Genomic DNA, 17,369 nt, shown 5'->3' on the forward strand with positions numbered 1-17,369 from the left:
TTATTACCTGTCACAGTTATAGGGCAGCTGTGCTAAACATATTTGTAAATGCTAACATTGTCTGAGTAGTTGGCTATCATAGCATTGGGCCAATATAGTAAAAGGAATTTTTCAGCAAGTTTTTGCTATGTAATCTCAGATTTCAGTGGTGTCACTAAGTATGCTTTTTGAATAAAATCAGTGTTTTATCAGAATGAGATTATCACTAGAGGACTAGGCATCTCATGTCATGTAGTCCTCCTGCTCTTCATTATCCCCTCCCACATCACTGATTAGAAACTTTCTATCAATGCACAGTATACTGCATTCTGAGCACTAATAGATCAGTAGCAGAGAAAACAGTGATTGTATCAAAATGGCAGCATTCAGCCGAACAGGTGTCACATTGCTGTAATCAGGATCTCTGCCTCTACGTTATGCTGCTCTCAGATTACATAGCAAAAACCTGCTGACAGATTCCCTTTCATTGTCAATCACAATGTTCAGCTTTATCATCCATGTGTAATCACTCGCATAACATAGCCTGTAGTACTCTGATCATTTCCCCACTTCATGCTACATAATTCCCATGTGTTCATGTGTTAATTCAAGCCGGTATTTTTGTGGCTGGAGTAAAGCTTTACCTAAGAATGACTGACTCCATTGGGGACGCATAATGTCACTTGCTGGATTCCTTGACTTGCTTCTGTTTTGTACCATTAAATGGGTTGTCACGAACTGCGCTGTATGTGGCAACATTGCCTCTGCTAGAGTTCATTAGCCCCAAAGCTGGCTGAATCGGGAGCTAAGGTGCTCACACGACCACAGCCATCTTCAGAGTCGTTCTTGCAAGCGTGATAAAGAAGGAGCGCGTTATGCCACTGCTGGCTTCACTTCAGCAGTGGCTGCTTTCCTAGCCAATAAGCCATAAACATTGAAATTAAAAATACCTCCAGTATGACGAATGGATAGAATTTTTAATGAAAAGAAAAATTGCAAATGGCTTGCAATTTTTTTGTTCATAAAAGAAATGTGAATAACTCTTTAAATTAGAAAAGCCGAGTCTTTAGTCTTTCCAGATAATGTGGCAGTGCTTTTGTGTCCAGCATTATCTTGTTAACTTATCATTTTCAATTTCCTCTTTCGAAGAAACGTGGCTGATTACTGACCCCAAGGGAGAAAGGACTAAAGGCCCCGTCACACACAGAGAAATCTTTGGCAGATCTGTGGTTGCAGTGAAATCATGGACATATTGTTCCATCTGTACACAGCCACAAACCTGGCACTGATTGTCCACAATTTCACTGCAACCACAGATCTGCCGCAGATTTATCTCTGTGTGTGACAGGGCCTTTAGACTACCCAATTTTATCAAAACTACTCCCACTCTTTGCAAATGGCAACTTCACAAGTCACTAACCAGATCTACTCAAATTAAAATTGCAGCACTAAGGCTATGTGCCCACGGGTGCTCATACCTGCGGATGTATCTGCAGGTACGAGCGCATGTTTCCCGCAGCTGCCCGCCGGCGTCCGCAGCTATTTTTAGCTGCTAGATTACAGCGGAATAGCTGCGGGAAACATGCGGACTTTCATGCGAATTACCTGCGGACGTCCCGGCCTCTATCTCCATAGCGGAGGTCCGGGACATCCGCAGGTAAATCCGCAGGAATAATTGACATGCAATTATACGTGCGGATGCGGACATCCACAGCATGTTCGGCAGCTGCACTTTCCGCAGCGTGGACACAGCACTCCCCATATCCCTTAGGATAACATGGGGAGTGACTGTACAACATGCTAAAACCTGCGGATTTATCTGGAAAATCCTGAAAAATCCGCAGGTTTTCCGCGGCAAAATCCGCAGAAACAAGGTCCTGCGGGCACATAGCCTTAGAAGGAAAAGTCATAGAATTCTGTAACTCACAGGATGGATAGACATGTTAATGAATAGAACATTTTGTTTCCATTTTTTCATAATTTTTTTTATCATTACTATTCATTCAGTATTGCATATGAGCGCCACATACAGAACTACCCACACTTACTCGCCTTGACTGCTTTCAGTGACGCTATTAATGGTTGTGTGAGGAATGTTCTGCTATGCTAAATGCACTAGGGCATGTAAATCCTCAAGATCCTCTCTACTGGCAACTCCCATTGTATATGCCGACCAGTGATGTCCCAGATGTGCACAATGGGAGATAAGTCTGCAGGCAACGGTAGCATGTTTAGGTCACACAGCCAGATCACAGTAGCATGAGCCACACGTGGCCTAGCATTGTGGTGTTGAAAAAAACGTCTCTGCTCATGAGACACTTTGGATAAATGGCCCTATCACTGGTCCCACAACTAAATCAATGTAACACCGAACTGTTGGTTTATATGGAATGAAAACTAGAGTGGCCCAGCTACTGTACATTGTCACCCCAGACTGTAATCCAGGGATTGGACTAGTGCGATGTTCCCTTTTGAAGGCCTCTCAACGGCATTGCCAACGTGCTCTCCAGATCAATCTTTGGCTATCATTTTGTACAAAACAAGAACAGGACTCCTCACTACAGAGGATAGGCCTCCATTGCTGTCTTGCTTTGCACCCCGATAGCCTTTGCGTGTTGGCTTGAGGTTAATAAAGTGGCTTTCATGAGGTAATGTCACACCGTTCCTTCTTCTGGGATTATGGTGTCTGGTGGCCTAATATATTGTAGGCAGACCCATCTAGTCTTCATTCCAGAAACACTTAAAGGGGTTATCCGGCTTAATTTGCTTTTTTTTTATTATTTCCCTATTGGGCTACATTGGGGCAGGTAATTAGATAGAGACCACTTACCTGCCCTGCTGTCAGCCCCTCTCCCCCGGCTCAGAGCGGTCTTGTGACCGCTCCTGCCGCGATTTTGCTGCTTCCGGTCATTTCATGTCTACATGGGCAGGGCCATGTTGACATGCAAATGTGGAAACAGCATGTCGCCTCCATGCTGGGCTGTACAGTGCGATGAGCCCCGCCCCCCTTCCCTGCACCCTCCCACACATTTCCCCGCACCTCCCCCTGCACTGCTGTGGGGGTCCGTGACTTGGGGGCGGGGCCTGGCGGCAGCTGCCGTGGTGTCAGCTCCAGCACCGGCCCCCCCCTGCTCAGGATCACACATTCAAATATACCGGCATCACAGATCACCGATGCCGGTACATTTGAAAGTGCTGATGAGAAGCAGCGCAGCGCTGCTTCTCATCTTGCACGCTGTCTGAGCTCTCTTCAGCACAGCGGTGAAGTCACCACTGTGTTGATAGGTCTAGAGCACAGACAGCGCGCGAACGTGCAGGAGCGGCGGGGACCGATGATGGGTGAGTATGTACTCCCTATGGGGTGGTGTGTGTGTGTGTGCGTGTGTGTGTGTGTGTATGCGGTGCACAGCCCGGTGTGTGTGTGTATGTATGTTTGTGTATGCGGTGCACAGCCCGATGTGTGTGTATGCGGTGCAGAGCCTGATGTGGTGTGGGGTGCAGAGCCCGATGTGGGGCTGTTATTTGCAATGCTGTATTGTAGTGCCCTGCCCTGTAGTGCCCTGCCCTGTAGTGCCCTGCCCTGTAGTGCGCTGCCGTGCAGTGCGCTGCCGTGTAGTGTGCTGCCCTGTAGTGCGCTGCCCTGTAGTGTCCTGTAGTGTCCTGCCCTGTAGTGCCCTGTAGTGTCCTGTCCTGTAGTGTCCTGTACTGCGCTGCCCTGCAGTGTCCTGCCCTGTAGTGTCCTGTCCTGTAGTGTCCTGTAATGTGCTGCCCTGTAGTGTCCTGCCCTGTAGTGTCCTGCCCTGTAGTGTCCTGCCCTGTAGTGTCCTGCCCTGTAGTGCCCTGCCCTGTAGTGCCATGTAGTGTGCTGCCCTGTAGTGTCCTGCCCTGTAGTGTCCTGTAATGTGCTGCCCTGTAGTGTCCTGCCCTGTAGTGTCCTGCCCTGTAGTGCCCTGCCCTGTAGTGCCATGTAGTGTGCTGCCCTGTAGTGTCCTGCCCTGTAGTGTCCTGTAATGTGCTGCCCTGTAGTGTCCTGTCCTGTAGTGTCCTGTAATGTGCTGCCCTGTAGTGTCCTGTCCTGTAGTGTCCTGTAATGTGCTGCCCTGTAGTGATCTGTCCTGTAGTGTCCTGTAATGTGCTGCCCTGTAGTGTCCTGTCCTGTAATGTGCTGCCCTGTAGTGTCCTGTCCTGTAATGTGCTGCCCTGTAGTGTCCTGTCCTGTAATGTGCTGCCTTGTAGTGTCCTGTAATGTGCTGCCCTGTAGTGTCCTGTCCTGTAATGTGCTGCCTTGTAGTGTCCTGTAATGTGCTGCCCTGCAGTGTCCTGCCCTGTAGTGATCTGCCGTGTAGTGTCCTGCCCTGTAGTGATCTGCCGTGTAGTGTCCTGCCGTGTAGTGTCCTGTAATGTGCTGCCCTGCAGTGTCCTGACCTGTAGTGTCCTGTAATGTGCTGCCCTGTAGTGTCCTGTCCTGTAGTGTCCTGTAATGTGCTGCCCTGTAGTGTCCTGTCCTGTAGTGTCCTGTAATGTGCTGCCCTGTAGTGTCCTGTAGTGTCCTGTAATGTGCTGCCCTGTAGTGTCCTGTCCTGTAATGTGCTGCCCTGTAGTGTCCTGTCCTGTAATGTGCTGCCCTGTAGTGTCCTGTCCTGTAATGTGCTGCCTTGTAGTGTCCTGTAATGTGCTGCCCTGTAGTGTCCTGTCCTGTAATGTGCTGCCTTGTAGTGTCCTGTAATGTGCTGCCCTGCAGTGTCCTGCCCTGTAGTGATCTGCCGTGTAGTGTCCTGCCCTGTAGTGATCTGCCGTGTAGTGTCCTGCCGTGTAGTGTCCTGTAATGTGCTGCCCTGCAGTGTCCTGACCTGTAGTGTCCTGTAATGTGCTGCCCTGCAGTGTCCTGACCTGTAGTGTCCTGTAATGTGCTGCCCTGCAGTGTCCTGACCTGTAGTGTCCTGTCCTGTAGTGTCCTGTAATGTGCTGCCCTGCAGTGTCCTGCCCTGTAGTGATCTGCCGTGTAGTGATGAGAGGTCAGTGCTGGGGCAGAATATACTGACAGGGAAAGTGTGTGCAGGGGGCGGGCAGAGGGTGGGGCTGGACACTGGGGTGGGGCTGGACACTGAGGCCGGGCGGTGCTAGCTGTGACTGGGAGGTTCAGCACAGGAAGTGGTCATGTTTGCTGGAGCTGAATGTAAACAAGAAGCTGCAGAGAATAAAGGGATAATTGAAGAGGAACAAAAGTTAGAAAACAAAAAATAACAATGTAGGGGTGATTAATATGACAATACAGCACAGATTAGCTTAAACTCAAACATTTTTGTTATGTCGGACAACCCCTTTAACAACACGGCATTACATTGATTTCGTCATGGAACCAGTGGTACAGCCATTTCTTCCAAGTGTCCTAGGAGCAGTTTTTCTGGCCATATATTGCTCATGTTACTGAGCGCAACCTCTGTAGTCCTAACGTGCTACCATGACCTGCGTCATCAATAGTCTTGCCTCCTGTCACTCACATCTGGGACATCATTAGTCAGCAAATACAAAGGGAGCTGCCAGCAGAGGATCTTGATAACTTGTTTGCCGAAGTGCAATCCATGTGGCAGAACGTTCCTCGGACATCATTGATAACATGCCAAGGCGTGTAAGTGCTAGTATTTCTGCACTTGACGCTCATAATCAATTGTTAAAATATCTCAATTCATTTAGTATTTTGGTTCCATTTTTTCACCATTTACATAACATTAACGTTTCTATGAATCAAAAATTTCATGACTTTTCCTTCTTAGTTTTGAGAAGATTGTATAACTATTTCAGAATCTGTCCCTTCTATATTTACTTCCATACATCTTCTCCTGCTCATATTTCCTACAATACATATGATTTATTCTCCTTTCTAACAAGCTGTCAGATGGTTGTTTTATAATGGAGCTCTTTATATCTAGAGCCAGCTTTAATGTCAGACTTTCAAATATGGCTGTCATTTTCTTGTCTTCCAGTTGCCTGTAGTTATTAGGGTACCTAGGCTGGACTATTCTGCTGTAAAATTATGCGTGATGCCTTTTTCATTATTGGGCTTTGGAGATATCATTGTACCCGGTAAGTATAGAAAAAAAAGTCATTTTCTATGCTATGATAATGTGTATAATATATTAGAAATCAGCTGCAGAAATAGCTTGGAATATTTTCTTGATAAATGTGATGCCTGTTGTCACCACTAGGGGGAGACATGTACTTAATTTCTATTTAGAAACCATAACTAGCCATGCACAGGTCACCCCCTAAAATTGGTAAAAAAAAAAAAAAGTGGTGTAATTTATTAAAACAATTAGCAATACTCTATGATTTTTTTTTTTTTTTTTTTTTTAAACCCTATTGTTTGTGAACACATTTAATTCAGCCTTCAGTGTTATGAACAGCTTACAGTAACTTGTACTGTTCTTCACCTTTGCAGAGATCATTGTTGTGTTGGTGTTATGTAGCGATAAAACCTATACATCTGTCCTTTCATTTGAAATAAAAGTTCCTAAATGTATTATATTATACTTGCCCTTAGTTGTGTACTGACAGGTACATTTCTAGGCCTAGTTCATGGCTCCTGGAAGTAGTCGGCTCCACAGCTTCTACGGTAGTTATGAATAATCTATAGTTTATTGCATGATATTGACCCACTTCTAGTACTGACTAACCGTCTGAGGCCGGTCCCCGGTGGCTTCTTCCTGCTCTTCTTACCTAGACTGACAAGTGTCACTATTTAGACACTCCTACAGAGAGACCTGTCAGTCTATAGATGTGGAGACAAGCCACCGAGGACCTACCTCGGACTAGTCATCAGAGTCACATAGTCCCTGGCTTGCTTGCAAAGTCTGTGCAAAGTCTCGGAAACAGAGTAAAACCTATCCGGCTGTCTGATTTCATGCTGCCTGTGGTTCGAGCTGTATAAAACTGCTGTCAGGTTCCCAATAAATACAGAATGTATTACTTAAAAACTACTCTATGTACATCTTGTGCTGCTAGTTCAGGAATACAGTGGAGACTGAGGAGCTGTAAGTGCGTCGTCATGCCCCAATGCACTGTCATGTTAGTGGTTTGGGTGGGGGATACAGTTTCTGATAAATTCATTTAAATGCAACCAGAAATGTCTAATTTCTATCTGTAAATGTTGATTTCCTCTTTATAACTGTGCTGAGAGGATACCAGGAGAGCTGTGCTGTGAGCTCTCGCCCATCAGATGCTTCCCTCTGATGCTTCTCTCTGCTTCTCTCACAGCATGAAAGTCACACACAGACTGTGGCATAAAAACTGGAACATGATCCTTACTAATCCCTTCCACAGCAGGAGCCTCACACTAAGGTTGGGGTCACACGACCAGTTTCTCCACATCCAAGAAAAATGGTCAGATTATCCTGATCTGACTTTAGTTAGCGTGCCATCAGGTTTTTTTGTACGTAGAGGGAAAAAAGTGAGTTCCCCACCTTCTCCATTCTGTTAGTCCATTAAACTCAGACTGCACTCAGATGTCATCCAAACGCTATCAAATTTTTCTTCATGAACCCATACACTTGCATTGACAATTTTGATCAAACCCTACAGATCAAAATCGCATATGTCTCCAACTTGTTTCCGCGAACCACTCAGTCCAAGGAAAAAAAATGGGACTTGCGTATTCCCATAGAATAACATGGTTATGAGTAGTGATGAGTGGGTGCTCAGTACTTGTAATGAGCAGTTGGATGTTCAGATGGGTGCTACTCGAGTATAAAAGAAGTCAATGGGGGACTAGAGTGTTTTTCCAGAAGATTTCAAGGAGAAATGTTTGCGTTCCCCATTGACTTCCATTATACTCAGGTGCTCGAGTCATGCCCATCTGAGTACCAACTGCTCACTACGAGACCTGAACATGGTAGTGCTCGCTCATTCTTAGTTATAAGTGCTATCTGTGAAAACCACGGATAGCACTCGTCCACCAAAATTGCATTAGCCCAAATGCTGAGGGACAGTGAGATTCTGCTGCAGCTTCTCCAATTTTTGTCTAATATTCATACTGACAGGATCTTTTTAGTAACTAATAATGCACTAGAGCGGGGAAATCACTACCGCTACTGGTACTGTCCTTGATGGGCCACAGTGGTCAGGTTGCGAATATACAGGATATAATCCACTTTCCTTACCCAAGGGGGCACTGCAATGGTGGTGAGTGGATCAAGGAGTAAGTATTAGTTATTTATTAATATTTTTAAGATTCTTTACCTTAGGGTCAGTTTTGCATAATGTTTGATCCTCAAATAGTAAATGCACTTTTGCATTGTTTTGGAAATTTTCCTTTATTAAAAAGCTTCTACGGTTTTGTGTTTACAGCTCCAATGCAATTCTATGTATCCCCATGAGTACAGATTACAATCTATATTCCCTAAACTTCCAGTTACACTGACTTCATTAAGTTCGTTCACTTTTTAACAATATAGAACATTGAATTGGGGAGACAGGCGCTGTGATGCAGCATTAACGGCACATGATTTGTGTTTCTGTTACCGTGAAGACACATAGTTCTGCCTGGGAGCTGGAGACACAAAACGGGACATTTTTAGTCAAGAAGCAATAAACATGTGTATAATGTGATGAAGAATCTTTGAGTTGCTGGATAGCAGGGGCTCTCCAGTAAGTAGACATGGGCTTATGCTGTTCCTTATTTTTTAACACCGTTGTGTATATGAGTGTTCGTAGCAGGATTTAATGTGGAGGATAAAGGCTATGTACACTGTAATAAACCCCGGCTTTGTGTTTGCATTGTAGGCCTGCTGGTAGCATACTGCAGAAGATTTGATGTACGGTTCACCTCTTCTAGCACATATTACATATCCTGCACTATAGGTACGTGTAGTATCAGTACTAGTCCTATAACGGACCCCATGACTGGTATTCATCATCGACTGTGTACAATGTGGCTCCTGATCTGTCCGATAATGTAAATGATGTTTTTTTCTTCACTTCATTAGTAATTTGTAGAACTGTAATAATCGTTTATTGTGCCTCGTGCTAATGTTGATGTCCTCTTCTAGGTTACGCTGTGGGGATGATCTTAACTCTAATTGTCCTGATTGTCCTCAGTATGGGGCAGCCCGCCCTGCTGTATCTCGTGCCTTGCACCCTTTTCGCCAGCTCTGTCGTTGCCTGGAGAAGAAAAGAAATGAAAAAGTTCTGGAATGGCGGCTGCTATGAGGTATTGGCCCTTGTAGCTCAGTGCGTCTGACTGGTCAGATATTCGGAGACATACCTAATGGCTGCAGTCCATTCATAGGGGGTTTCAAATTTAATATATTTCATTAGGAGAAATCCTCAGTAGAAAGAAGTGCAGCACATTGCGAGACCCTGTGTAATAAGACATTATGGGGGGGGGGGGGGGGCAAGCACTGCCTATGAATGTCATGCAACAAATAAAAAGTGTAAAATTCACAAATTCATTCCTACTGTACTATAATGCAAAATGAGATTTTTAGCAAACAATTGATTTGAGCCACCCCTGCCACGTCACGGCAAATCTCAATAGGGGGGGTCCTACTCTATATGATATAATTTACCACTGTGCCATATGGCCTCCTAAATATTTTAATAAGCAGAACCATATAAAAGCAACAAATATACCTGTGACATCTCAGAACCGTTCCCTATTGAGATTTACCTTGACGTGGCAGGGGTGGCTCAAAATATTGATCAATTGTTTGCTAAAAAATCTCATTTTGCATTATAGTACAGTAGGAATGAATTTGTGAATTTTACACTTTTCATTTGTTGCATGTCATTCAGAGGTAGTGCTGGCTCCCCCCTCTGTATAATAAGACCGTCTGTAGCGGGAACGGTCTCTGACCTCTATGGCTGCTTGTGGAACTACAACTCCCACCATTCTTGGACAGTCTGTAGGTATACTGAGGGTTGTAGCTTTATAATAGCTACAGTGCCTACAAGTAGTCTTCAACCCCCTGCAGATTTAGCAGGTTTGATAAGATGCAAATAAGTTAGAGCCTGCAAACTTCAAACAAGAGCAGGATTTATTAACAGATGCATAAATCTTACAAACCAACAAGTTATGTTGCTCAGTTAAATTTTAATAAATTTTCAACATAAAAGTGTGGGTCAATTATTATTCAACCCCTAGGTTTAATATTTTGTGGAATAACCCTTGTTTGCAATTACAGCTAATAATCGTCTTTTATAAGACCTGATCAGGCCGGCACAGGTCTCTGGAGTTATCTTGGCCCACTCATCCATGCAGATCTTCTCCAAGTTATCTAGGTTCTTTGGGTGTCTCATGTGGACTTTAATCTTGAGCTCCTTCCACAAGTTTTCAATTGGGTTAAGGTCAGGAGACTGACTAGGCCACTGCAACACCTTGATTTTTTCCCTCTTGAACCAGACCTTGGTTTTCTTGGCTGTGTGCTTTGGGTCGTTGTCTTGTTGGAAGATGAAATAACGACCCATCTTAAGATCCTTGATGGAGGAGCGGAGGTTCTTGGCCAAAATCTCCAGGTAGGCCGTGCTATCCATCTTCCCATGGATGCGGACCAGATGGCCAGGCCCCTTGGCTGAGAAACAGCCCCACAGCATGATGCTGCCACCACCATGCTTGACTGTAGGGATGGTATTCTTGGGGTCGTATGCAGTGCCATCCAGTCTCCAAATGTCACGTGTGTGGTTGGCACCAAAGATCTCGATCTTGGTCTCATCAGACCAGAGAACCTTGAACCAGTCTGTCGCAGAGTCCTCCAAGTGATCATGAGCAAACTGTAGACGAGCCTTGACATGACGCTTTGAAAGTAAAGGTACCTTACGGGCTCGTCTGGAACGGAGACCATTGCGGTGGAGTACGTTACTTATGGTATTGACTGAAACCAATGTCCCCACTGCCATGAGATCTTCCCGGAGCTCCTTCCTTGTTGTCCTTGGGTTAGCCTTGACTCTTCAGACAAGCCTGGCCTCGGCACGGGTGGAAACTTTCAAAGGCTGTCCAGGCCGTGGAAGGCTAACAGTAGTTCCATAAGCCTTCCACTTCCGGATGATGCTCCCAACAGTGAAGACAGGTAGGCCCAACTCCTTGGAAAGGGTTTTGTACCCCTTGCCAGCCTTGTGACCCTCCACGATCTTGTCTCTGATGGCCTTGGAATGCTCCTATGTCTTTCCCATGTTGACCATGTATGAGTGCTGTTCACAAGTTTGGGGAGGGTCTTAATTAGTCAGAAAAGGCTGGAAAAAGAGATAATTAATCCAAACATGTGAAGCTCATTGTTCTTTGTGCCTGAAATACTTCTTAATACTTTAGGGGAACCAAACAGAATTCTGGTGGTTTGAGGGGTTGAATAATAAATGACACTCTGAATAAATTTTTCACAATTTAAAAAAAAAAAAAAGAAATAACAACATTCTTTTTTGCTGCAGTGCATTTCACACTTCCAGGCTGATCTACAGTCCAAATGTCACAATGCCAAGATAATTCCGAATGTGTAAACCTGCTAAATCTGCAGGGGGTTGAATACTACTTGTAGGCACTGTATCCCAGAGGGATCATGTAATGGTGTCCTAGCTTTTCAGAAATGCATATTATTACTATTACTAGTAGTGTCGTGTTATCCTCTCTATGGCAGAAAACTGTCACTTCCGGGAGGGAAGAAAATCCATTTTAGACCAGTTTCTGACACTTTTAGAGAGCGTTTACTAGGTTTAGTTGTACTCTGTATTACAGCTATATACATTAAATGGTGACTTTTTTAGGGACACCCATCTAGTAAACATTAGACCCCCTCCCCCAAGGCTTTTCCACAACAGATTTCTGTATTACTGAAAGCTAAAGATTCCACTATGGGTTGAAAGTATTTGTAGGTCGTTTCATACATTTGAACTGGATTGCTAAAAATCATATTGAGGCACTGACATGCCGTAAAAGCCCATCCCAGAGAGGTATTATCTAGGATAAAAAAGGGAATTGAAGGCAGGGAAGTGCGGGAAAACTCACCATCCTGTCCCTAGAAGTAATCCATGACTATATGACCCCTGTGACCATGGTGCTTTTTCATACTGAATGTGTTCTGCCATGGGGTAAACTGCACCCATGAAGGGACAAACTTAGTTAGCCACAATAAGCCATACTGTCCATCCGCTGGTTATAAATGACCCAGGGTTTGCTCCGAAAATACTTCTTATACCGTCACTCCAAATATATCAACCTAAACAGTTGGCAGGAATGGTTCAACAATTCACGCTGCTCGTGAGAAGTTGTGGTCCGCCTATCAGAATGGTGTAACATAAATTTGGATTCATCTTACGAGGCAGTGTCATAACACTGCACCATGATCCCATTTTGTTAGGGTTTTTTTGCACCCTGGAACCTTCCTGTTATTCTTGGACAGTGATGCCAAGAAATGAGTCATTGTGCACATGGACCCCTGCAGTATCTTTGGTTGCATATTGCTTGACTGCACAGCCTGTTTGTTCTTAACATCCCACTTGCCGACAAGTTGTCCACAGGATTCTGTTTAACCGAATGTTTTACCTCGATCACACCATTGTCTGTATTCTTATGACACTGTGAGGGTTTTCCTTATACAATAAAGTTACCGTATATGCCGGCGTATAAGACGACTGGGCGTATAAGACGACCCCCAACTTCTGCCCTAAAAATATAGAATTTGGGATATACTCACTGTATAAGACTACCCCGCTCCCAAATGAAAAAAAGTCTGCTTTGATTGCAACATGTTAATTTTAATTCCGCAAGAGCCGTACAATATGTTTTTAAAGGGCCATTGACAGATCAATCGCTCCAATGTTCACTTAGTACAGCAAGGAATGCTCCTCCCTGCTGTATAAAGCCACAACTGGACTGAAACAATGGTACTACACTCTGCTACAGACACACACAACTCTGCTACAAACAGACAAACACACACAACTCTGCTACAAACAGACAAACACACACAACTCTGCTACAAACAGACAAACACACACAACTCTGCTACATGCAGACAAACACACACAACTCTGCTACATACAGACAAACACATACAACTCTGCTACATACAGACAAACACATACAACTCTGCTACATACAGACAAACACATACAACTCTGCTACATACAGACAAACACATACAACTCTGCTACATACAGACAAACACATACAACTCTGCTACATACAGACAAACACGTACAACTCTGCTACATACAGACAAACACGTACAACTCTGCTACATACAGACAAACACATACAACTCTGCTACATACAGACAAACACGTACAACTCTGCTACATACAGACAAACACGTACAACTCTGCTACATACAGACAAACACGTACAACTCTGCTACATACAGACAAACACATACAACTCTGCTACATACAGACAAACACATACAACTCTGCTACATACAGACAAACACGTACAACTCTGCTACATACAGACAAACACGTACAACTCTGCTACATACAGACAAACACGTACAACTCTGCTACATACAGACAAACACATACAACTCTGCTACATACAGACAAACACATACAACTCTGCTACATACAGACAAATACACACAACTCTGCTACATACAGACAAACACATACAACTCTGCTACATACAGACAAACACATACAACTCTGCTACATACAGACAAACACATACAACTCTGCTACATACAGACAAACACGTACAACTCTGCTACATACAGACAAACACATACAACTCTGCTACATACAGACAAACACATACAACTCTGCTACATACAGACAAACACATACAACTCTGTAACATACAGACAAATACACACAACTCTGCTACATACAGACAAACACATACAACTCTGCTACATACAGACAAACACATACAACTCTGCTACATACAGACAAACACATACAACTCTGCTACATACAGACAAACACGTACAACTCTGCTACATACAGACAAACACATACAACTCTGCTACATACAGACAAACACATACAACTCTGCTACATACAGAAATACACACAACTCTGCTGCTCTGTGGGGCCTGCACCCGCGGCTCGGCGGGTACAGCACCCGCGGCATCGGCGGGGGGGGGGGGGGATTGGCAGGGCATACATCTGGGGGGTTAGAAGCAGCTCACTGGGGCCCATAATGGGCACAAGTCCCCCTGTGTTAGATATCTCCCCCATAGTGCTGCCCATGGCCCCTATATAGATCGCACAAGTCCCCCTGTGTCAGATATCGCCCCCATAGTGCTGCCCATGGCCCCTATAGATCGCACAAGTCCCCCTGTGTCAGATATGGCCCCTAGGCTGCTGCCCAAAGTAAAATAAAACCCTCTTTCCTTATCTCCTGCAGCGCTGAGCTCCCTCCTGTCTGGCTCCGTGCTTCTGTTCTTCCACTTCCTGGTTGTCAGTGCGGTCATGTGATCGGCACAGCAGGCTGAGCTCTCTGCCTGATCACACTGTAAGCAGGGACACAGGGAGAAACGCTGCAGGGGTAAGTAAAGCTTTTTTATTTTAGAATGAGCAGCAGCCTGGGGGCCAAATCTAACACATGGGGGACATGTGCGATCACAGTGGGACGCAGGCTCATAGAATATGCACCGCTGCTCCAGCCCCTCACTGCGTGCGATTTCAGCACCATTGGAGATGGACAGCGGCTGTGCATATTATATGAGCGGGTGCAGGAGATCAAAGGATGCAGGCCGCAGCGTTCCCCTGTGCTCCAGAGCTGCTTCCACCAACTCCCCTGGACGCTGCAGTGTACATACACACCCCCCCCCCCGTATATCCGGCGTATAAGACGACCCCCCACTGTAGCCATTATTTTAAGGGGGTAAAAAGTCGTCTTATACGCCAGTATATACGGTATTTTGTTTCCATACCTGCCTTGGCTAATCTAGCTCCGACCACCATGTTCATTCTAAGTCACTTAGATCACTCTTTTTTTTCTTTTCATTTTAATGTGGATTCACACTAAAATTGAGCCACAATGTATTCCTATGATTTCATGTTGCACTATGGGGTCACCTGTCTGATTTCCATACAGGGAAGTTCAAATTGTTAAAAGGCTGTTGTCTCCAGTAAAGTGGCCATTCAATGTAATATGGTGTATAGTGGAGTAGGACAGATATCCTAATAATTAGGTAGTTAATTGTGACTTGTTCTAAATTGTATTTTAGTCCTTATTTCACTTGCACAGGAGATATAGTGGCAATTAAAGAAAATATGTCAACAAAAACAAGCTGCTGAAACTTGCCATGAAAACCTAATATACTGCTAGCTCTCATTATGACTGCAGTAAATGTTGGCAGGATCGGCTACCATGTGTCTGATGTAACTCCATCCTCCCCTTGAGTGTTTGCAAAAGAATAAGGGAAAATGAAGTTTAGCATAACAGTGCTGAGCCATTTTGTTTGTGACTGCAAAGTAAGGGGTACTTCTCACATAGCGAGATCGCTGCTGAGTCACAGTTTTTGTGACGCACCAGTGACCTCATTAGCAATCTCGCTGTGTGTGACACTGAGCAGCGATCTGGCCCCTGCTGTGAGATCGCTGCTCGTTACACACAGTGCTGGTTCATTTTTTGGAAGTTGCTCTCCCGCTGTGAAGCACATATCGCTGTGTTTGACAGCAAGAGAGTAATGATCTGAATGTGCAGGGTGCCGGCGTCTGGTAGCCGGCGGTAAGCTGTAACCAAGCGAAGCCCTTTGCTTGGTTACCCGATATTTACCTTGGTTACTAGCGTCCGCTGCTCTCAGGCTGCCAGTGCCGGCTCCCTGCACAAGTAGCCTGAGTACACATCGGGTAAATAAGCAAAGCGGTTTGCTTATTAACCCGATGTGTACTCTGGCTAGGAGTGCAGAGAGCCAGCGCTAAGCGGTGTGCGCTGGTAACCAAGGTAAATATCGGGTAACCAAGCGCTTGGTTACCCGATATTTACCTTAGTTACCAAGCACAGCATTTCTTCCACGCGTCGCTGGGGGCTGGTCACTGGTCGCTGGTGAGATCTGCCTGATTGACAGCTCACCAGCGACCATGTAGCAACACACCAGCGATCCTGACCAGGTCAGCTCGCTGGTGGGATCGCTGGAGCGTCGCTAAAGTGTGACGGTACCCTAATACCGACATGAATAGAGTGTCCCTGAGGACAGCTAGAAACAATGATTCTGTTACTTATCGCTATTCTGCTCACTGGTCTTTACTGAGATCTGAGTGGAGCAGTCACGTCATTGCAGCTGCAGTGCTCAAATCACAGTAATTACATAGTTCAGCGTTCAGTATCACACATGATTGGATTAAATACACAGCTGAATGGATTGTATCACACATAAGATTAGGTAGAAAGCTCTGCGGTCTGTATCACATATGATAGGATTAGATACGAGACTCAGCGGACTACATTACACATGATAGGATTACATGCATGGCCCAGTGGACTGTATCACACATGATAGGATTAGATGCACAGCTCTGCTCACAATTTCTGTGATCTGAGCAGAGCAGCCGCAATAATATAATTGCTCAGATCACTATAAGTAATGATGAGCACAGTTCCATGCATCATCATTGCGGGGGTGATTTTATCCACTGACGTGAAATCACTCTTGCAGTCTTAGTCCCGGAATCTGTGCTCACCGATAATTACAGTGAGAGGAGCAGTCATGTTGTTGCAGCTGCTATGCTTAGATAACAGTAATGAGAGGTGAGAATAGGTCCAGGCACCAGAGCTCTGGCCATGACTTCATCCAGTGTTGAGTATGTCACTGGATGAAATCATTGCGCTGCTGCCTGGACCTGAGTTCACTGGTAATTACAGTGATCCCAGAACCACCTAAGCCTAGCCCAGCAGTATGCACTGCTACAAATTCCCTCTATCACCTCTAACTGCTATGATCTGAGTGGAGAAGTTCTGTTTTTGTGGCTGCTCCACTGAGATCACAGCATTTACAGGTGATAGAGGGAATTTGCACTAGCAAATAATGCTGGGCTACAATAAAGTGGTGCTGGGATCCACCTACAGCGGTGAACTGCCCACACCAGGGGGTGTACCCAGGTCACAGATCTGCACTGGTTCCAGAAGCAATGTTGTCTTTATTTTGAAGTAACAGGACTGTTTCTCTGAGGACGTGCTCTTCTAGCCACCTGGAGGAGACAGTCACATGTGCCGAAGTCCAGTGACTTCCGATCAGAGCAGACTCCGCTTCTGGAGCTAGTGCAGACATCAGGTAGGTATGCCTCTGTTTATTTTTTTAAAACCATCAATGCTTAAAAAAAAAAAAAAAATATTTCCGTGTGGGGAAACTACATTGAACAACAAAAAATTGGACAAAAAAGTGCTATTTTGTGAAGCAACCCTTAGGGCATCATTTGTTCATTTGTGTTACAGAAAGACTCGCCACTGGTGTTCTTCCTAA

General features: G+C 45.0%; 1 protein-coding gene across 2 annotated transcripts in view; it reads left to right on the forward strand.

Moving 5' to 3' along the window:
- Window positions 1-17,369, forward strand: part of SPPL2A (signal peptide peptidase like 2A) — a 121,001-nt gene that overhangs the window by 92,437 nt on the left and 11,195 nt on the right. For both annotated transcript variants that reach the window (XM_075345827.1, XM_075345828.1), the window contains 3 exons: window positions 5,964-6,063; window positions 8,758-8,835; window positions 9,024-9,184. In XM_075345827.1, coding sequence (XP_075201942.1) covers window positions 5,964-6,063; window positions 8,758-8,835; window positions 9,024-9,184 — 339 coding nt within the window. The remainder of the gene's footprint in view (window positions 1-5,963; window positions 6,064-8,757; window positions 8,836-9,023; window positions 9,185-17,369) is intronic.

The sequence above is a fragment of the Anomaloglossus baeobatrachus genome, chromosome 4, assembly GCF_048569485.1.
Source record: "Anomaloglossus baeobatrachus isolate aAnoBae1 chromosome 4, aAnoBae1.hap1, whole genome shotgun sequence".
NCBI lineage: Eukaryota > Metazoa > Chordata > Amphibia > Anura > Aromobatidae > Anomaloglossus > Anomaloglossus baeobatrachus.